This window comes from Leopardus geoffroyi, chromosome A2, assembly GCF_018350155.1.
Source record: "Leopardus geoffroyi isolate Oge1 chromosome A2, O.geoffroyi_Oge1_pat1.0, whole genome shotgun sequence".
NCBI classification, from domain to species: Eukaryota; Metazoa; Chordata; class Mammalia; order Carnivora; family Felidae; genus Leopardus; species Leopardus geoffroyi.
Genome location: NC_059331.1, coordinates 139,951,456 through 139,973,558, shown reverse-complemented (window position 1 = coordinate 139,973,558; position 22,103 = coordinate 139,951,456). Strand labels below are relative to the sequence as shown.

The following is a 22,103-nucleotide window of genomic DNA, read 5'->3' as shown; positions in this document are numbered from 1 at the left end:
ATAAATAAGACATCTCATCTGTCACTTGGAGATATGTGTGATGGAGATAAATATGATACAGAAGGAGAAAAAGGGTGCTGGGCACCGCGGGTGGTGATAGTTTAAATCGGATGATCAGGGAAAGCCTCACTGCAAATTTGGCATTGAGCAAAAATTTGAAGGAGGTGAAGGATTAAATCTTATCCATTGGAGACGAGACTTCCAAGCAGAAAGCAGAGTAGTGCAAAGTCCTGAGGGTCTGGTTGAGCAGAGGGTTAGAGTAAATCATGCTCTGAAGTTCTTATTCAGCTTGCTGTGTGGATAATATCAGAGGTGGAAGGAGAAAATTGGCAAGATTGTTAGTCTAGATTAGTATGGGTGCCAGGTTACAAAAGACAGTGGCTCACATGAGGGAGGTGGAAATGGAGGTAGTTATACATAGACCAGTATTCGGTGTATTTTAGAGATCAGATCCTGCAGAAGTTACTGGTGAAATGAAGGTGCAGTATGAGAGAAAGCGGAACCGGAGAGAAGTCCAAGGTTTTGGCCTGAGCAGTTTGAAGGGTGCCACAGACTGAGATGATGCTAGTGCAAGAGGAAGCAGGCTTGGGTGGGAGGATCAGGAGTTGAGTTCAGGGCCCGTTGAGTCCAATTTGTCCCTTAGACATTTAAGGAGATTTTAGATTTTAGACATTCAATTTTAAGGAGATACTGAGACGGCTGTTGATGTGAGTTTGTAGCTCAGGAGGGTGTCTCCTCCTGAGACACATTTTGTGGTCAGAGACTTGATGGCATCTAAGAACATGAGACTGGATGAGGGTAGGTAGTGAGTGTGGGTAGAGAAGGCCAATGTCCAGGTCCTGGGGTAAGGATGTTAGAGCATTAGAAACGAGACTGGAATCTGAGAATAGGCAGAGGACAGGAGACTTCACAAACAGTAAAAGCCATAGAGGAAATGTGTTTCGTAAAGGCCTATGGCATACATTCCTACTGACTTCAAATATGCTAGACCTCGGCTAGTTAATTGCCAGTGGTTCTGAAGAACGAGTTCAAAAAAGTGATTAATGGAAATAATATTATAAGAGGAAGGTTTCACTTAAGTAGGTAAACTCCTTAAAAAGTACTTCAGAAATTTTGTTGTTATATGAACTTTTGTTCATTACAAGAGAATTAATAGAAGCAGAATAGGCATGGCTGCTTTTTGGCAACATTTTGTAACCAATTATTTAGAGTTGGATGAATCTTAAACATTCTGAAATTCAGGCACTTGGTAAAAATCATAAGGTATTTAAGGAAATATAATGGCTATTTAAAGCATTCTATAATTATAGTGTGTCAGTAGCTTTTAAGCATGAATTGATAGGACATTCCTGAGAGAGAAGGTTCCCAAAGACAGGGAAGAATGTGGTTTTAGTGAAGCTGAGAAAGTGAAAAGCAGGCTGTATGTACTACTACTTTGTGAATAAAGCTTATTTGTAAAAGGATGGGGAGAGGGAAGAGAGGGAAGGAGGAAGGAAGGAAGGTAGAGAGAGAAAGAATGAGAGATTTGTGTGTACGGACTTGAGAGAGGTTGTTGTTATTTTTTAGGTAGGAAGGAGCAGTGTACACAGGGATGATGCAGGAAGAGAAAGTTCAAGAGTGGTCTGGGAGGACACGGGAAAAGCTGGGATCCAGTTCGCAGAGATTAGCCTTAGGAGGGACTTGTTTTCTTTGAGGCTAGAAGGATGGATATGGGGATGAATGGGGCTATAGATATATTCGTGGATGCTGCTGGCCTAGGAGAGGAATTGATGCCTTTCCTGTTTCATTAACTACCATCAAGGAGCACTAGGCACCCTGCTAGGACCATTCTTTCATCTCAAATCATAAACCTATTATTGGTTTGTGACCCAGCATTTTCTAAATAGTTCATGGTGCACCTAATGGTAACTTATAAAGTCTCGTGAAGACATATTTTATAAGAGGAAGAAATGTGAAAATTTACTTGCTCGCATATGTGCTTACTCATTGATATGAAGCTGGATGGGTCTGAGTCAAAATCTTTTATTTTTTCTTCAGGAAATCCGACTGATCGATTATGAGAAAATGGTGGATCATAGAGGAATACGGGTAGTGGCATTTGGACAGTGGGCAGGTGTAGCAGGTAGGTATGCCAGGATTTTACATCACTCACTTTCTGAATTTGCCTGGGGTGTAACTAGGTGTTTTCCTTTTTTCTGTGGCAAGGGCATGAAAGTGTTCATTTCCACCCAATAAAAATAAACATGGGTGTGTGCCTAAGGGTGATGAATATTAGGGGAATAAAATAAGAAGGTAAATCATTAAATACCTTCATTACAAAAGTTAAAAAAGAAAAATAAGGGAAAAGGAGAACAACTGTGAATAGGGTCTGGCTTTTCTGGTAGTTCTGTCTGGAAGACTAGGAGAGGTCAGTTTGGTGATGAGAAATTGTGGAGAGGAATAAAGGGGGGAAGGAAGGGAAAAGATGCAGGGGTAGGAACCAAGAGAGGAACAGTTTAGAAAGGATAAGAGCTGCAGTTTGGGGGAAACTACACTTGACTTTTGTCCCATTAGTACTTTGAACCTTCTTTAGTTGAGAAAACATCACCTTATGTTATAACCATGCATCGGATTAGACTACTTGAAGGTCTGTACTTGTTAAGACAAGCAGACAGAAAAGTTGTGGGGATATAGGACAGGAAGACACCATCAGCCACCCTAACCTAATTGACAGTTATTGAGTACTCACCCAGATGGCCCATATGCTGGGTCACAAAACAATTCTAAATAAACATAAAATGTTTGAAATCATCAAGTATGTGCTCTCACTATAATAAAGTTGATTTTGAAATAATAATAGAAAGATATTTAGAAAATTTCTAGATATTTGGAAGATAAGCAATATATTTTTGAATAACCCATAAGTCAAGAAGGAATCACAGAAAAATTAGAAAATATTTTGAATTGAATGAAAATTTAAAACAGCATACCAAAATTGATGAGGTGCAAATAAAATGATGCTTATAAGGAAATTTTTAGCATTTGGTGCTTTTATTAGAAAAGAAGAAAGTCCAAATTAGTGATCTAAACTTCCATCTTACAAAGCAAGAAAATGAAGAAGTAATTAAACCCAAAGCAAATACAAGGAAAAGAATAATAAAGATAAGAGGGGAAATCAGTGAAATCTAAAGCTAGTTATTTTTAAGCAAATCAATAAACTTGTTAGGCCTCCAGTTAGACTGATTAAAAAAAATAGAGAAAGAGAGTGAAGCCACAATTTACCAATATTAGGAATACAGGAGGGGTCATCACTATACATCCTATAGACATTAAAAGGGTAAGAAAATATTATGAATAGGCCAATAAATTTGACAATGTTGGTCAAATAGACAAATCCCTGAAGGACAGAAATTACCAAATCCAACTCAAGAAGAAATAAAAAACTTGAATATCAATGTACAAAAGAAATTCTAATCATAGGCATTTATCAAGAGAAATGAATAATTTTTTTTGTAAATACTTATTTCTAGTAGCTTCGTTCATAATAGCCTAGAGACAATCCAAATGTCCATCAGCAGAGGAATGGTTAAATAAATTGTGATATATCCATAAAATAGAAAACTCCTTCATCAGTAAAAAGAAGTCAACTACTAATACACTCAATTATGTATGAATCTCAAAAACATTATGCTGAGTCAAAGCAGACACAAAAAAGAGTATATACTTATAATTTCATTTATATGAAACTGTAGAAGTAACTATTCTCTACAGAGAGAAATGAGATGAGTGGTTTTCTGGGGCAAAGGGTTGGAGAGGACTGAATGGGGTGTTGGAAATATTCTATATCTTGATTAGGTCAGTGATAATATGGGTGTGTACATATGTTCACAGTTATCAAATGATACATTTTAAATTGGTGTGTTTTATTGAATATAAATTACTCTTTTAAAAGTTGACTTAAGAAAAAAGATCAAAGAACATTTCAAAGGGATACAGAGAGGGCAAGTTATGTTCCTAAAAAGAAGGGGAGAATGGATGATGAGGTCTTTGCTATGGGTATGCTGAGTTTTCGTTGTTTGAATCCAAATTGAAAAATCCATGAGGTAGTTGATTAGTTCTTGAAGTGAAATGTCTGTGTTAGAGATATAGACTTGGGGTCAGCAGCATACAGAGTACTTGAAATTTAGGACTGGATGAGATTAGCTAAGGAAAAAAATGTAGAGATTGAAGAGAATAAGGCCCTGGACAGAATCCTGAGGCTGATTAAGGTATAAAGAAAGGGCAGGGGACACTAGTTTAAAAGAAATGGGCAGGGGAAGAGGCACCTACAGATGTGGGAGGAAAGTTTTCAAGTCAGAGATGCTAAGGGAAGAAAGGGTTCTAATAAAGAGGGATTCCATGTTGCCAAATATCTCTGACAAGTAAGTCAAGATCTGACAATTGTCCACTGAGTTTAATTAACTATTTAGGTCACTAAAATTGCTGACAGCAGTCACAGGTAGGGCCAATGGTGACCTCGTTTTGCTTGTTCATTAGTTTTGGTTCAAGAGGAATGTGTCTTTAAATGTTGATAAGAGTGAACTAATAAGGAGGGATAGTGAAAGAAATAGTAATTCAAGAGTGAATTCCTTAGAGAAGGAATGGGAAGAGATGGGATCTGGAGCAAAGGTGGAGAGATTAACCTTAGAGAAGAAGACGGACACTCTTTCCATTTTGGCAGATTGAAAGTGGAAGGGATAGATAGAGATGCAGCTGAGTTAGTACTTTTGATGGCCGCAAGTTGAGAGGATGGATAAGGTGACCACCGGGGCCCCTTCCAAATCTGAGATGCTGTGGTCTGTGCTTCCTCAGAGCACCGAGCAGGTTGGAGAATGGTCAGAGAAAACAGCTTCAGCTCCTCCCGACTAATGGTTTTTCTGTTGGTCTGATTCTGCAATAGGGATGATCAACATTTTACATGGAATGGGGTTAAGGCTCCTTGCTTTGGGACATCACACACCTTTTATGGTGAGATGTGTATTTTGTTTATCATTTTGAAAATACATATCACACTTTAAGAACAGGTAAATGTCTCAGGATGTAGACTAATTTGAATTCGTGTGTGCTTGCTTTCAGCACATTGGCATGGCTCATAACTACAGGAACAGCAGTCAGGCTGTGCAAGCCATCCGTGATGCCGGCTATGAAATATCTCTGGGTTTGATGCCAAAGTCGATAGGGCCCTTGACATTTGTGTTCACAGGGACTGGTAATGTATCTAAGGTAACTTCTCAGATACTTCTAAGAATATCTGCTTTCTGTAAAGCAGTCAAAACTCTGAGACTAACCCAAAGGATGTGAGGATTTTAGGGATATTTTAGAGCCCTGCTTTTTGGATGAGTGGGCATTCTGTTTTTGGTACTTTTCTTACCTATGTACTTTTCCCACAGTAAGAGAGCAGTGATGGTCCAAACTCATTTTATTTGCTCTTGGTTGACTCCAAGCTGTCAGGGGTTTTGAATGCTTTTTCTTTTTAAAGGGATAAGTCATTGTTAATGGTATAAATGTCTGTTCTTAGAGAGGTCTGTTTTACCTTCGTCACTGTGTTGTCCAAAAGTTTGGAATTGACCACAGGATGTAAACTCTTTTAAATGACTTGGGGTTTTGCCAGTAAGATTTTAGAAAGCCTAATTTAGGATTGTAATTCATACTTTCTTCCTTTTGGGGTGGTTTTGAGAAGACACTTGTGATCCCCCAGAGAAACTTGTAATTGTAAAAGAGATCTTTCAATGAAAATATTTTACAAACAGGACATCACTATTTGTATTATACTGTGAGATAGCCATCTAATTTTTTTTTCCATAGGAAATATAATTCCCTCACTTGAAATAATTCTGCAGTGGAGCAAACATAAATAGGAATATTTTGTTATGTTTTCATTTCTAAGCACCCTTGTGTCTCCTCTGGGTAACTTAAATAAAAAAAAGTAAAAGTAAAGCTCCTTCCAATTAATGCTGTTTCATTAATAAAATAAATAAAAACTGGTTTGTAGGCTGTGTGCCAGAAGCTTACCTGTACTTCTGGGTCGCAATCCTCGCTGTAGGGCGGGACAAGTGGAGCTGTGTAATTGTGGGGAAAGCAAATTGGAATCCTTGCGGGAAACCATGTTGGCTTTTGTCCTATTGATTTTTAGATTTGTACTCATGCATTATTTATAGGGAGCCCAAGAAATCTTCAATGAGTTACCTTGTGAATATGTGGAGCCACACGAATTAAAAGAAGTTTCCCAAAATGGAGGTAAGGGGGAGGAGGATGACTGCATGTATCTTTTACTGTTTTTAACAGTTTCTGTGTTATCATATTTTATCACCATAAACCTTTATCATTTGTCACCTACTTTACTCATTTCTTTCTCTTCTGCAAGACCTGAGAAAAGTCTATGGGACGGTGTTAAGTCGCCATCATCATCTTGTCAGGAAAACAGATGGTGTGTATGATCCTGTAGAGTATGACAAATATCCTGAGCGCTACATAAGTCGTTTTAATACTGATGTGAGTATCACACTCTGCTTCTGAGTCGGTTGCTCATAACACACTATTGTTAGGTTGTTTTCAAGGAGAAAAATTATGAATGTATATATTGTTTTTCAGTTCCCCATAATGACTTGTGACTCCTTTGGGTTGGCCTTAGGGGTTGTTGGCTTTTATTGATGTTTGGAGTGGCCTTTGCTTAAGTGGTTTTGCTGGATATGTTCTTTGCTTCGCTGTCTCTGTTTCTACTTCAGGTCTGCATGTGCCCAATAACTCTAAACCATTTCCCATGGGGTGTTGTTTTCTGTATTTATCATGGACTAGTTAGTACTGTTGGCAAAACACAATGTCTATGAGGTTTCATCTCAACCTAGGTTTATCCCACCTATTGTCACAAATTGCACTCATAACCCCAGCCAGCTATCTTGAGGCATGGCATTAGTTACAGGGGACTAGGGTGAAACAGCTACATAAGCAAAAGACCCATCCCCACTGTACAAAAAGTTACGTACAATTCAAAACCTTCTGATGGAGACACGCTGGCCTCATCTTCTAAGAAGAACAATGTATTTGTGTGTTCTGTACTCAGTGGTCATGCAAAGTCCTCCTCAAAATAAACCAAAAAACCAAAAAAATAAACCAAACAAAAAGTGCATTTACTGTGAAAAGAAATGTTTTAAATAACTTTAAGTATGTTTGAGTAACAAGATTCTAGATTCTGGTATGAAATTTAGCTGTTCTAGCATATAGAGCATGCTATAGAGAAGAACTCTTACCTGTAGCTTGAGAATGCCTGAGATTTTTGAGAAACAAAAATTATGAAACTAGTTTCAGACTGAAAAATTAAAAATCTAGTAAATTTACATCCCTCCTCTTTTCCCCAATCACAGAAGTGTTGGTGATTGGACGCATCCTAAAACTTATAATGACCTAGTTACCATGTATGTATGCATGTAGTACATTCGTCCATGGAGCTTACAGATGTTATCTGATTTAATCTTTACAGCATTCCTTTGAGGAATGGGGTACGTATTATCCCCATCTGGCAGGTAAGGAAAATAGAGCCTAGAGAAGTTGAGGTAGTGTGATGTAGATCACACTCCTGGTGGTTGAGCTGGAAATAGAGTACTAGGTCGCTTGACTCTGTCCTTTCCTTTTTCTTGGCCATGCATTACATTAGAGAACAGAAATATTAATGCATTTATGTTCACGTATTTCTCTATCATGGAATAATTCTGGGTGGGTATTTATTGTCTTCGCCTCACAAAGCTACCAACGACCTGGCAAATAACAAAGTCAATTAGAAGTAACATTAAATTATTTCTCATGAACTTTACTGATAGTTCCCTTTCAGCCTACTTCGTTGAAATTCGCTATTGCCTATCTTGTTGAACTTGGCACTTGCTTTACAGATTGCACCCTATACAACTTGTTTAATTAATGGAATCTACTGGGAACAAAACACCCCTCGATTACTAACTCGCCAAGATGTCCAGAGCCTCTTGGTTCCGGGCAAGTCCTCGGTTGCTGGTGTGGAAGGCTGCCCCGCATTACCACACAAGTAAGGACTTCCCTTCAGTAATGATGGCAGTTTGTAGCAGCTGGACCCACTAGTTACGGTATCATTATAGGAGATTCATGTATCACCAGACTTGACTATTAATGACTAGTTGTCTGCTTTATCTTACTTGATCTCTTGGCAGCATTTGACAGTTAACCTTCCTTCCCTCTTGAAACTCTCTTCCCTTAACTCCACACGAAGCTCAAAAGTAACCTCAGAAAGATCTGCGTCCCCAGCCCCGTCTCTCTCTAGTCTGTTACTTTTTTTTTCTCTGAAACTCACGATCATTTATTTTCCTGTGTTTATGATTTTTCTCCCTCCTATTAAAATTTAATCTCCTTAAGGATAGCAGCCCTATTTATCTTGGCTTCAAGTACCCAGTACGTTGCCTGACATGTAATTTGCATTCAAATAATTATTAAATGTTGAGTATATAATTAATCAATAAATATTTGTGAACGCTTCATCTGCCTTGCACTCTGCTAAGCTAAAGGACAGAGAAAATACATGATTGCTACCCTCAGGCATGTAGCTGGCAAGAAGTAAATGTCAAGAGAATGCTAGGAACAATAAATAGCACAAGAATTGAGAAGAAACTGGGAACACTGGGCTCAGCAAGGCTTGAAAGGGAGGACTGAGGGGAAAGAGAATTTCAAGTGATAGGATTGGTGCCTGATAAATACGGAACCACCAAAGCACAATTTAAGGCACAGCGAGTTAAGACATTAGCTCTAGTGCAGGGTTTATAAAGGCAAGTGGTAGTTGGAGACTGGGCAGGGAATTTTTGGTCACCACTAAAGGATTTCAAAAGCTGGGCTGAGGCTTTTGTTCTTAATTCTAGAGGTTTCCCTGTATTAACATGGAAAATTCCGTAGTAGCTCTATAAGCACAGACTCATCCCCACTGTACCAAAAGTTACCTACAATTCCAAACCTTCCGAGGGGGCACACTGACTTCACCTTTATGAAGAACAATGTGTCTGTGTGTTCTCTAATAATTGGTCATGCAATGACCCTCAGAACAAACCTTGTGCCACTAAGCAGGGTGCAGACAGTGTCATCAAATATTCATAAGTTATTTAGAGCTGGCTAAATAGGTTAACTTTAACTAGGCTGTTTGCTGTGATTTCTCTAGGGAAGGGGTTTTCCACTTTGATTTTTTCTCCTCCCCCTCTTTTTCTCCTCATTTTTGTGTGTGGAGACTAAAACTCATCTTGGGAAGACTGTCTATATCCTAGAAGGATACAGTGTCCTGAACAGTGAAGTGTAGGGAAAAAAGCTGAAGAACCCAGGAAATATTTGGCATCCACACTGAAAGTTGTTCCAAGCACCTTTCACTTCTATTCATTTTTAATCTTGTTGAGAATTCCACACTTTCATCTGAGTGTTGATGTTATTTTCAGACTTGTGGCAATATGTGACATTTCAGCTGACACAGGAGGATCTATAGAGTTTATGACTGAATGTACGACGATAGAACATCCCTTTTGTATGTATGATGCAGACCAGCATATTATTCATGACAGGTAAGTTTGCTGGGGCTGCAGATGATAAGAGACACATAATAATACATCACTTACTTACCTTGGTATAGTAGTTTAAAGTATTCAGTATTTTACATTTTTATGAAGGCTATGCAAATACCAGAGATATGCTCAAACATATTAAAAAATTTGGTAAAAAAAAACAACAACATGCAAATTCAAACACTTAAATACGTGCATACTATATTTAAATGGGAGATGGGTGGCTGAAGAAGGGAGGTTTTGGTTGAAAAGTCTTGTTTCTTTTCTTACACACTTTGATACCCAGCTTTAAATTATTATGACACAAATGCAATGGTTTAGGCATCTGGGAAAGTTAGAGCTTACAGATAACACTGTATACATCTGAATAAAGCATCTCGCTTCTCCTAGTGTCGAAGGCTCGGGGATTCTGATGTGTTCCATTGACAATCTGCCAGCACAGCTTCCAATTGAAGCTACAGAATACTTTGGAGACATGCTTTACCCTTACGTTGAAGAAATGGTAAGCTGACTGGCAGCATCCACAGCAATTCTGTGGCTTTCAACAGAACTGCGGCGTGGTCCTAGGGATGTCTGGTCTTCTATATCTAAGAAATCTGTTGTAAAATGGAAGGCCAGCCCTCCCTCAAAAGTATTTATAGACACTCTTTTATATATTCTGCTAGCTTGTCTCATGGGGAATAGAATTATATAACTGCCTTCATAGTGAATTATAATAGCATTTATCTTCCATTATTCATATTTTGTTAAGAAAGTGGCCTGTGGGGTAAGATTTTCCTTTTTTTCACTCTTCCTGCCGTCTAGGTCAATGCATGTGAGAACATTCTTACTGTGCTGTGATTAATAGATTTGAAAAATCAGAAATACAGACACTTATTGGATGTTAGTCACTAATGCTTAGTTAAGTGACAGCTTTTGTTGTGGTCGTGTATTTTTCACTGTAATCAATGATCGACTGCCGAAATACCGTGTTCTCTAAATTCCATTTCGTTTGCCAAAGATAAGCACTCTTATTTCAGTGTTTATCTTTTTTTTTTTTTTTTTTTAAGAGAGAGAGGGAGAGTGTGCACATGAGTGGGAGAGAGAGGCAGCAGGAGAGAGAAGCTTAAGCATAGAGCCCGAGGTGGGGCTCAATCCCGCCACCCTGGGATCATAACCTGAGCCCAAATCGAGAGTCAGACACTCAACTGACTGATCCACCCAGGCACCCCCAGTATTTGTTTTAAGCGTTCATACTCGCTTTCTCTGTTGAGAATTTCTATCTTTTCATACATTATGAATGTACTGTTCTTTATCACATAGTCATAGTTAGAAAAGCCACTTTATAGTCTTTGCATCATATTTCCCAGTTTCTGGGTCAGCTTGGGGTTGAACTTTATTGATTGTCTTTTCCCTTGAAAATGGGTCAGGTCATAGTTTCCTGGTTTTCTCCAGTTGAATAATTTTGGAGTGTGTCATGGGTGATGTGGATAGCTATGCTGTGGAGATTCTGGATCGTTACATTTCTCTTCAAAGTGTTGATTTTTTGTGTGTTTTAGCAGACATTTAATTTGGCTAGCTTTAAATTGAAAACTCTGTCTCACCCGAGGTGGGGAGTAGCTCAAATAAAAGTTCAGCTCTTTGCTTTCCTTGGGCTGCTTGGCCTGCAGATGCTCAGTTTGGGGGTTATCCTGAGACTCGGAATAGGGTTCACATGAAAGTTGGACTTCGCTTTTTCCGAATCTGTGCCCTTTGCCATCCCCCCTCACATTCTGGAGGCTGTGGTTGCTCTGGGTTCCATTCCTGTTTTTAGATCAGAAAGTAGTGAGCTGGCTGCGTGTTTCTATGTCTTTGCACCACGTTGCCCATCCTGGGCAGTGCCAAAGGCTGGGCAAAGGAAACTACTGTGATGGTTATTTCTTCCAAGTTTTGACGCTCCTCCAAAAACTGCCCGCTATTTTTTCATTCTCAGAAGCCCTCAAGTAGTTGGTTTCGTTTGTATTTTGTCCAGAGTTTGTAGTTGTTATCTGCAGGAGGAATGGTCCGTTAGAGCTGCCCACGGGCCTGAAATGAAATGCACCAGTCATAATACATAGAATCGACTGGACTCTAGTAGACTTGTGGAGTATGTAGAAGAGCTGTTGGTGAGCCTTTGGCTTTAATTCATCTCTTTGAATGCTTAAATTATGTGTTTTCGGTGCAACTCTTCCTCTATATGGGCCTGGTTTGTCTTGTGGATGGATTTGACTTTTAATTTCTTGAAATGTGTTTTTGTATGGCTGCTCTAATATCACTTACCACTTAAAAAAGTTGTTATAAGCCATTTTCAACTCACAAATTACTACGTTTCAAAACTTCAGTTATAAGTATATTTCCATTGGACCCTACAACAGCTTTTCATTCCTATTTGTCTTTAATCAAAATTGCCATTCATTGGGGTGCCTGGGTGACTCAGTCAACTGAGCGTGTGACTCTTGATTTTGGCTCAGGTCACCATCTCATGATCTTGTGGGTTCGAGCCCCACATCAGGCTCTGCGCCAACAGTGTGGAGCCTGCTTAGAATTCTCTTTCTCCTCTCTCTCTGCCCCTCCCCTGCTCCCTCTCTCTCTGTCTCTCTCTGTCTCTCAAAATAAATAAGTAAACATTAAAAATGTATTCATCCAGTAGAGTTGATCTCATATAGATACTAGGAGAAAAGCAAGCCAGTTTAATGAATTCCCAGTAAAGTGTGATTCGGGGTTAGCCTATGTAATTGATGGGGGATAAGTACATTGATTAAATATAATTTTTATTAAAGAACAATATATATTTTTACATTATATAATAGCATGAAAATTAAAGTGTCACATATAAGTGATACATAAGTATACAGCATGTTAAATTACCACAAAGACACCCATGTGAACACTACATAGATTAAAAAAAAAAAGCAATGTTAGCATTCCAGAAATCCCCTTATACCCCTCCCTCTACTGTCCCAGCTCTCCTTTCAAAAGATAACTACTATCGGGGTGCCTGGGTGGCTCAGTCAGTTGAGCGTCTGACTTCGGCTCAGGTCATGATCTCACGGGTTCGTGAGTTGGAGACCCGCGTCAGGCTCTGTGCTGACAGCTCAGAGCCTGGAGCCTGCTTCAGATTCTGTGTCCCCTTCTCTCTCTGCCCCATCCCTGCTTGTGCTCTCTCTCTCTCTGTCTTTCAAAAATGAATAAACATAAAAAAAATTTAATTTTTTTTTTAATTTTTTTTTTAATGTTTATTTATTTTTGAGACAGAGAGAGAGACAGAGCATGAACAGGGGAGGGGCAGAGAGAGAGGGAGACACAGAATCTGAAACAGGCTCCAGGCTCTGAGTTGTCAGCACAGAGCCCGACGCGGGGCTCAAACTCACAGACCGTGAGATCATGACTTGAGCCGAAGTCGGACGCTTAACCGGCCAAGCCACCCAGGTGCCCCCAAAAAAATTAAAAAAAAAAGATACCTACTATCTTGACTTGTATGTATGGATTAGTTTTGCCTTTTGGGGGGACAATTTTATTTTATTTTTTGACAGTATTCATGAAAGTTTAAACTCACTTCTGATAATTCCATTAAACTTCTTGGATTTGTTTATGTTCTTTGTTTTTTTTTCTTGGTTTTCAGTAAATTCTTATCACTTAATATGCATGTTTTTTATTTTTATTTTTTAAATGTTTTTATTTATTTTGACAGAGAGAGAGAGAGGATGCATGAGTGGGGGAGGGGCAGAGAGAGAGAGGGAGAGAGAGAATACCAAGCAGGCTCTACATTGTCAGTGCAGAGCCAAACATGGGGCTCGATCCCAAGAACCGTGAGATCATGATCTGAGCCAAAACCAAGAGTTGGATGCTTAACCGACTGAGCCACCCAGGTGTCCCTGCATGTTTATTTTTAATTGAATGCTGGATATTGTGTATGTGAAATTGTAGAGATGATTTGAGGCTCTTTGGATGTCGTGTAATTTTCTCCAGAGAAGATTTCCTTTGTTTCTGGCAGGGAGAAAATCACCTCAGTTCAGTGACAGGAGGGGAAAGCCAGGCTTTAGATGTTTAGAAATCTGATGTCTTTCAATTCATCATTTATTTGAAAATGCAGTCTTTCAGGATCCCAAATGAAAATCTGGCATTGACTGGGGTCCCCTTCAGCAGAACTGAAACTCCAATTTTTATTACAATATTATTTAAAGTTGGCCAAAAGCTCTTCCCAGTTTCTCTGCATCCCAGCTGCCACTTCCACATTGGCAACTACACCCATGGAAAGTGGTGACAGATGCCAGACTCATCACTTTGGGCTTCCTTCCCCGGAATTATGGTGCAACAAGTCTTACCTATCTTAAAAATTTTTTTTAATTTTAACTTCAGTATAGTTAACATACAATAGTATATTATTTCATGTGTACAATGTAGTGATTCAACAATTCTAAACATTACTCAGTGCTCGTTTTGGTAAGTGTACCCTTAATCCTATTCACCTGTCGCATACATCCCTTCACCCACCTTCCCCCTGGTAAGCATCTGTTTGTTCTTTATATTTAAGAGTTTATTTTTTGGTTTGTCTCCTTTTTTCCTTTGTTTGCTTAATTCCACATATGAGGAAAACCATGTGGTATTTATTTGTCTTTCTCTGATTGACTTATTTTGCTCAGCACTATATTCTTTGATTCCATCCATGTTGTTGCAAATGACGGGATTTCATTCTTTTTTTAAAAAATTATTTATTATTTTTTTTTTTTAATTTTTTTTCAACGTTTATTTATTTTTGGGACAGAGAGAGACAGAGCATGAACGGGGGAGAGGCAGAGAGAGAGGGAGACACAGAATCGGAAACAGGCTCCAGGCTCCGAGCCATCAGCCCAGAGCCCGACGCGGGGCTCGAACTCACGGACCGCGAGATCGTGACCTGGCTGAAGTCGGACGCTTAACCGACTGCGCCACCCAGGCGCCCCAATTATTTATTATTTTTGAGAGAGAGAGAGAGAGCACACAAGCAGGGGGAGGGGCAGAGAGAGAGAGAGAGATACAGAGGATCTGAAGCAGGTTCTGTGCTAACAGCAGCCAGCCTGATGCGGAGCTTGAACTCACCAACTGCGAGATCATGACCTGAGCCGAAGTCAGATGCTCAATCGACTGAGCCACCCAGGCACCCAAGGATTTCATTCTTTTTTATGACTGAGTAAAATTTCAGTGTGTGTGTGTGTGTGTGTGTGTGTGTGTGTGTATACACCACACCTTTTTTTATCCATTCATCTATTAATGGATGGATGGGCTGCTTCCATGATTTGTCTATTATAAATAATGCTGCAATAAACATAGGGGTGCGTGTATCTTTTCAAATTAGTGGTGTCATATTCTTTGGGTAAATACCCAATAGTGGAATTACTGGATCATATGGTAGTTCTATTTTTAATTTTCTGAGAAACCTCCATACTGTTTTCCACAGTGGCTGCTCCAGTTTGCAATCCCATCAACAGTAACAGTGCACAAGTGTTCCTTTTTCTCCACACCCTTCCCAGCATTTGTTGTTTCTTGTGTTTATGATTTTAGCCATTCTGACAGGTGTAAGGTGATATCTCATTGCAGTTTTGATTTGCATTCCCCTGATGATGAGTGATGTTGAGCATCGTTTCATGTGTCATGTTGACCTACTGTATATCTTCTTTGGAGAAACGTCTGTTCATGTCTTCTGCCCATTTTTAATTGGATTATTTATTTGTTTGTTTTGGTGTTGAGTTATATAGTTCTTTATATATTTTGAATACTAAGCCTTTATGAGATAATGTCATTTGCAAATATCTTCTCCCATTCAGTAGGTTGCCTTTTAGTTCTGTTGATTGTTTCCTTTGCTGTGTAGAAATTTTTGTTTTGATGTAGTCCCAATAGTTTATTTTTGCTTTTGTTTCCCTTGCCTTAGAAGACTTATCTAGAAAAATGTTGCTATGGCCAGTGTTGGAAAAATTACTACCTGTGCTGTCTTCTAGGATTTTTGAGCTTTAGGGTATTACATGTACGTCCTTAGTGCATTTTGAGTTTATTTTTGTGTATGATGTAAGAAAGTGGTCCATTTTCATTATTTTGCATATAGCTATCTCCAAAAACCGTTTGTTGAAAAGGCTGTCTTTTTCCCATTGGATATTCTTTCCTGCTTTGTCAAAGATTAATTGACTGTAAGATTCCGGTTTTCTTTTTGGGCTTTCTATTTTGTTCTGTTGATCTGTGTGTCTATTTTTGTGCCAATACCTTACCGTTTTGATGACAACAGCTTTGTAGTGTAACTTGAAATCTGGGATTATCATACCCCTAGTTTTGGTTTTCTTTTTTAAGATTATTTTGGCTATTTGGGGTCTTTTGTGGTTCCATAAAAATTTTAGTATTGTTTGTTCTACTTTTATGAAAAATACTATTGGTATTTTGATAGGGATTGCATTAAACCTATAGATTGCTTGGGATAGTATGGACATTTTAATAATATTTGTTCTTCCAGTTCATGAGCATGAAATATCTTTCCATTTGTTTGTGCCATCTTCAATTTCTTTCATCAATGTTTTCTAGTTTTCATAGTACAGGTCTTTCACCTCCTAGCTTATTGCTAAGTTTAATAATAAACTCCTAAGCAGTAATAAACTTCTAAGTTTATTGCTAGATATTTTATTCTTTTTGGTGCAAAGGTAAATGGGATTTCTTAATTTCTGTTTCTGCTGCTTCATTATTAGTATATTGAAATGCAGTGGATTTGTGTACATTGATTTTGCATCCCATGACCTTACTGAATTCATGTGTCAGTTCTAGTAGTTTCTTGGTGGAGTCTCTAGAGTTTTCTATATATAGTATCATGTCATCTGCAAATAGTGAAAGTTTTGCTTCTTCCTTTTTAATTTAGATGGCTTTTATCCCTTTTTCTTATCTCTTTGCTGTGCCTAGGACTTCCAGTACGATGTTAAATAAAGATGGAGAAAGTGGACATCTTTGTCTTGCTCCCAACCTTAGGGAAAAGCTCTCATTTTCCCCCCATTGAGTGTGATGTTAGCTGTGGGTTTTTCATATAGGGCCTTTATTTTGTTGATGTTCCCTCTAAACTTATCTTGTTAAGGGTTTTTGTAATCAATGGATGTTGTACTTTGTCATATGTTTTCCTGCATCTATTGAAATATTCATATGATTTTTATCTTTTCTTTTGTTGATGTGATGTAGCGCACCGATTTGCAAATATTGAACCAAGCTTGCATCCCAGAAACAAATCCCACTTGATCATGGTGAATGATTTTTTAAAATATATTTTGGATTTTATTTGCTAATATTTTGTTGAGGATTTTTGCATCTATTTTCATCATGGATATTGGCCTGTAGTTTGGTTTTTTTTGTTTTGTAGTGTGTTTACCTAGTTTTAGTGTCAGGGTAATGCTGGCCTCATAGAATCAACCTCGCAGCTATACTTCCCCTTTTATTTTTTGGAATAGTTTGAGAAGACTATAGGTATTGACTCTTCTTTAAATGTTTGGTAGAATTCACCTGTGAAGCCATCTTATCTTGGACTTCTGTTTGTTGGGAGTTTTTTGATTACTTATTCAATTTCATTGCTGATAATTGGTCTGTTCAAATTTTCTGTTGCTTCCTGATTCAATTTTGGGAGGTTATATGTTCCCAAGAATTTATCCATTTCTTATAGTTTGTCTATTTGTTGGCATATAATTTTTCATAATATTTTTCATAATATTCTTTTAGTCATTTGTATTTTTGTGGTGTTGGTTGTTGTTTCTCCTCTTTTATTTCTGATTTTGTTTATTTGAGTCCTTCTGTTTGTTTCTCTCTCTCTCTGTTTTTTTTTTTTTTTTTTTTTTTTTTTTTTTGGATGAGTCTGGTTAAAATTTTGTTGGTGTTTTCAAAGAACTAGTTCCTGGTTTCATTGCTCTGTTCTATTGTTTGTTGTGTGTTTGTTTGTTTGTTTCTATTTTGTTTGTTTCTGCTCTAGTATTTATTATTTCTTTCCTTCTACTGGTTTTGGGTCTTGTTTATTGTTCTTTTTCTAGCTCCTCTGAGATTTGAGATTTTTCTATTTGAGATTTTTCTTGCTTCTTGGTATAGGCCTATATTGTTATAAACTTCCTTCTTAGAACAGCTTATGTTGCATCTCAAAGATTTTGGACCATTGTGTTTGCATTTTAATTTGTCTTCATGTATGTTTTTTTTTGAGAGAGAGAGAGACATAGAGACAGAGAGACAGAGAGAGAGACAGAGAGCGAGTAGAGGAGATGCAGAGAGAGAAAGAGACACAGAATCCAAATCAGGCTCCAGGCTCTGAGCTCTTGGCACAGAGCACAATGCAGGGCTCGAACTCACAAACTGCAAGGTCATGACCTGAGCCAGAGTCAGATGCTCAGACTGAGCCACCCAGGCGCCCCTGTCTCTGTGTATTTTTTAATTTTCTCTTTGATTTCTTCTTTGAGCTATTCATTGTTTAGCAGCTTTTTATGTAATGTCCATGCATTTGTGGTCTTTCCAGATTTTTTTCTTGTGGTTGATTTCTAGTTTCATAGTGTTGTGGTCAGAAAAGATACATGGTATGAATGTGATCTTTTTGAATTTGTTGAGATTGTTTTGTGGCCTAATATGTGATCTATTCTGGAGAATGTCCCATGTGCACTTGAAAATAATGTGTATTATGCTATTTTAGGATGGAATGGTCTGAACACATCTGTTAGATCCATCTGGTCCAATGTGTCATTCAAACACTGTTACCTTGTTGAATTTCTGTTTGGATGATCTACTCATTGATGTAATTGGGTGTTGAAGTCCCCTACTGTTGTTGTATGACTATCAATTATTTCCTTTATGTTTGTTATTACCTGCTCTATGTATTTGGGTATTCCTATGTTGGGTGCATGCATATTTATAATTGTTATATTTTCTTGTTGTATTGTTTTCTGAATGATTATATAGTGTCCTTCTTTGTCTCTTGTTACAGTCTTTGTTTTAAAGTCTTTGATGTTCAATATAAGTATTGTTATCCCAGTTTTCACATCTGTTTGCATGATAAATTTTGTATTTCTTCACTTTCAGTCTGCATGTGTCTTTAGGTCTGATGTGAGTCTCTTGTGGGCAGTGTATAGATGGATCTTGCTTTTTTATCCATTCTGTCACCATATGTCTTTTGATTGGAGCAAATAGTGCATTTACATTCAAAGTAATTATTTATGGGTATGTATTTATTGCTATTTTGTTGTTTTATGGTTGTTTTTGAGGGTCTTCTCTATTTTTTTTCTTCTTTTGCTCTTGTCTTTAGTGGCTAGTTGACTTTTCCTAGTGATATATTTGGGTTCTTTCTGTTTTATTTATTTTTTTATTTTTTTATTTTTATTTTTATTTTTTTATTTTTAACGTTTTTATTTATTTTTGAGACAGAGAGAGACAGAGCATGAACGGGGGAGGGGCAGAGAGAGAGGGAGACACAGAATCGGAAGCAGGTTCCAGGCTCTGAGCCATCAGCCCAGAGCCTGATGCGGGGCTCGAACTCACGGACCGCGAGATCGTGACCTGGCTGAAGTCGGACGCTTAACCGACTGCGCCACCCAGGCGCCCCACTGTTTTATTTTTTTGCATATCTATTACTGATTTTTGATTTGTGGTTTTTACTTAGTTTGTATATAACATCTTCTGTGTATGTCAGTCTATATTAAGATGATGCCCACTTAAGTTTGAACCCATTCTTTACCACTTTCTCTCCCACATTTTAGGTATATGGTGTCATACTTTACATCCTTTTATTTTGTGATTTCCTTGACTGATTTTTATAGATATACTTAATTTTTCTGCTTTTGTGCTTCCTACTTTTCTTACTCCCACTTATGTTCTTTCCTTTCCACTCAAAGAGGCTCCTTTAATATTTCCTGTAGGGCTGGTTTGGTGATCATGAATTCCTTCACTTTTATTTATTTTAAAATGTTTATTTATTTTGAGAGAGAGAGAGCATGAGTGGGGAAGGGACAAAGACAGAGGTAGAGAGAGAATCCTAAGCAGGTTCCATGTTCAGTGCAGAGCCTGATGTGGGGCTCAATTTCACAACTGTGAGATCATGACCTGAGCTGAAATCAAGAGTCAGATGTTTAACTAACTGAGCCACCCAGGCCTCTCAGAATTCCTTTACCTTTAGTTTGTCTGAGAAACTCTTTATCTCTACTTCTATTGTGAACTATAGACTTGCTGGATAGAGAATTCTTGGCAGAAGGTTTTTTTCTTTCATTACTTTGATTATATCATGCCACTGTCTTCTGGCCTACAAAGTTTCTTCTTCTTTTTTTTTTTTTTTTTTAACTTTTTAAATGTTTATTTATTTGAGAGAGAGAGAGAGAGAGAAAGCGTGAGTGGGGGAGGAGCAGAGAGAGAGGGAGACACAGAATCTGAAGCAGGCTCCAGGCTCTGAGCTGTCAGCACAGAGCCCAACACAGGACTTGAACCCATAAACCATGAGATTATGACCTGAGCTGAAGTCGGACACTTAACCAACTGAGCCACCCGGGCAGCCTTGGCCTACAAAGTTTCTGGTGAAAAATCTGCTGATAGCTTTATAAGGTTTCCATTGTATGTAAATGTTTTCTTTTCTCTTGCTGCTTGTAAAATTCTCTCTTTGGCACTACTTTTTGCCATTTTAATTATATGTGGTTTTGTGTGGATCTCCTTGGGTTGATTTTGTTGGGGGCTTTCTATGCCTCTTGGATCTAGATTTCAGTTTCCTTCCCTGAGATTAAAGAAGTTTTAAGCTATTCTTCAAATAAACGTTCTGTTCCCCTTTTCTGTCTCTTCTTCTGGGATCCCTATAATGCAGATGCATTACACTTGATTGTGTAGCTGAGTTCCCTAAGTCTATTTTCATTTGTATTATTATTTTTCTCTTATCTGCTTATTATTTTTTCTCTTAGCTTATAGATAATAATCAAGCTGATTGTTATCTGTCCTCCAGATCCCTGATATTTTCTTCTGCTTTCTCTAGACCACTATTTATTCCATCTAATGTATTTAAAAATTTTTTTTAATGTTTATTTATTTTTGAGACAGAGACAGACAGAGCATGAGCAGGGGAAGAACAGAGAGAGAGGGGGGACACAGAATCTGAAGCAGGCTCCAGGCTGTGAGCTGTCAGCACAGACCCCAATGCAGGACTTGAACTCACAGACTGCAAGATCATGACCTGAGCCAAAGTCAGATGCTCAACTGACTGAGCCACCCAGGCGCTTCTCCATCTAGTGTATTTTAAATTTCAATTATTGAGTTCTTCACCTCTGATTTGTTCTTTTTTATGTTTTCTATCTCTTTGTTAAGGGTCTTACTGAGGCCCTCCACTCTTTTCTCAAGTCCAGTGAGTATCTTTGTGGCCATTAGTCTAAAGTCTCCTTAGGCATATTACTCATTTCTGTTTCACTTAGGTTATCTTGTTCTGGTTTTATCCTGTTCTTTCATCTGAGACATATTACTCTATCTCCTCATTTTGTCTAACTCTCTGTGTCTGTTTTTATGTGTTAGGAAAGTCAGCTATATCTCTTGCTTTTGAAAGTAGTGGCCTTATGAAGAAGAGATCCTGTAGGGCCCTGTAGTGCAATGTTCCCTGTTGCCCAGAACCTGGCGCTTCACGGATGTCTCCTGTGTGTGCTGTGTGCCCTCTGCTGTCGTGGCTCAGCAGCTTTTTCCTTTAGTCCAGTTGTCTGCAATGGCTCTCTTTGCCTGTTTTGGGCAAGGTTTGATCCCTGTGACGTTAGTAGGTTTGTCTGGGGCTGCCTTAAGCTGGAGTTAGGTCAGACCTGGCTTTTGCCATAGATGTAGTAGCACTGAGGTGCAGTTTGCTTTCCCTGTTTTGTCTCCTGGGAAGCTTTTATAAGTGGGTGGGGCCTGCAGTCAGATCAGCTATCTGCCCCCAACCCACTGCTGTGCCTGCAGTCTGACTAGTATATGTGGTTCATTTTCTTTCTCCCTGAGGTACGCATCACTTTGGAGTACTGCTGGTCTGTCAGGGCTGCTTGCACCCTGCCAAGCTCGTGGCACTGCTTTGGATGGACTCAGACCAAGAGTGTATTGGAAGGGGTGGATCTGCAGAAGCCCGACGTGTCAGATGTGGGGTGTTAGCAAGGCTTGCACAGGTCTTCTGTGGAGTAGACATTCAGCTGAAGCTGGGCTTGAGGGGGTGTGTCTGCAGGGGAACACTTGGGTGGGGCACACTATTAGCAAGATAGGTAGGAGTGTACGTGCTATGCTGCTTTCAGCTGGTGGCCCGGTGTTTAGCCTGGGGGGTGGGGCAGGGAAATTGCACAGGCCAGCTCCTTCATTCCTAGAGAAGTCTTTCATGGATCCTTGTCTCTCCAGCTCGCACTCTGAGATTAGTAAACAAATCTTCCTCCAATATACCCCAGGCGATTTTCAGACTGCTGCTTCTATGCTGTGTCTCACTCGAGCTTTTTGTTGTGCTGTCTCTTTAAGGGTAGGGACTCAGTTTCATCTTGCCTTCCAGGCTCTCCCAGAGCCAAACCAACAGATTTTTAAAGTTCCAGGTTT

At 38.8% G+C, this 22,103-nt stretch overlaps 1 protein-coding gene across 4 annotated transcripts in view; it reads left to right on the top strand.

Annotated features, from left to right (window-relative positions):
* The window catches only part of AASS (aminoadipate-semialdehyde synthase), a 61,881-nt gene that overhangs the window by 12,910 nt on the left and 26,868 nt on the right, over positions 1 to 22,103 (top strand). For 3 of the 4 annotated variants that reach the window (XM_045495445.1, XM_045495443.1, XM_045495444.1), the window contains exons 4-11: positions 2,038 to 2,122; positions 4,919 to 4,986; positions 5,095 to 5,241; positions 6,177 to 6,255; positions 6,383 to 6,510; positions 7,902 to 8,050; positions 9,453 to 9,575; positions 9,966 to 10,077. In XM_045495445.1, the coding sequence (XP_045351401.1) occupies positions 2,038 to 2,122; positions 4,919 to 4,986; positions 5,095 to 5,241; positions 6,177 to 6,255; positions 6,383 to 6,510; positions 7,902 to 8,050; positions 9,453 to 9,575; positions 9,966 to 10,077 (891 nt within the window). Of the gene's footprint in view, positions 1 to 2,037; positions 2,123 to 4,918; positions 4,987 to 5,094; positions 5,242 to 6,176; positions 6,256 to 6,382; positions 6,511 to 7,901; positions 8,051 to 9,452; positions 9,576 to 9,965; positions 10,078 to 22,103 lie in introns of those variants that run through there. The other variant, XM_045495446.1, reaches the window with a different exon arrangement.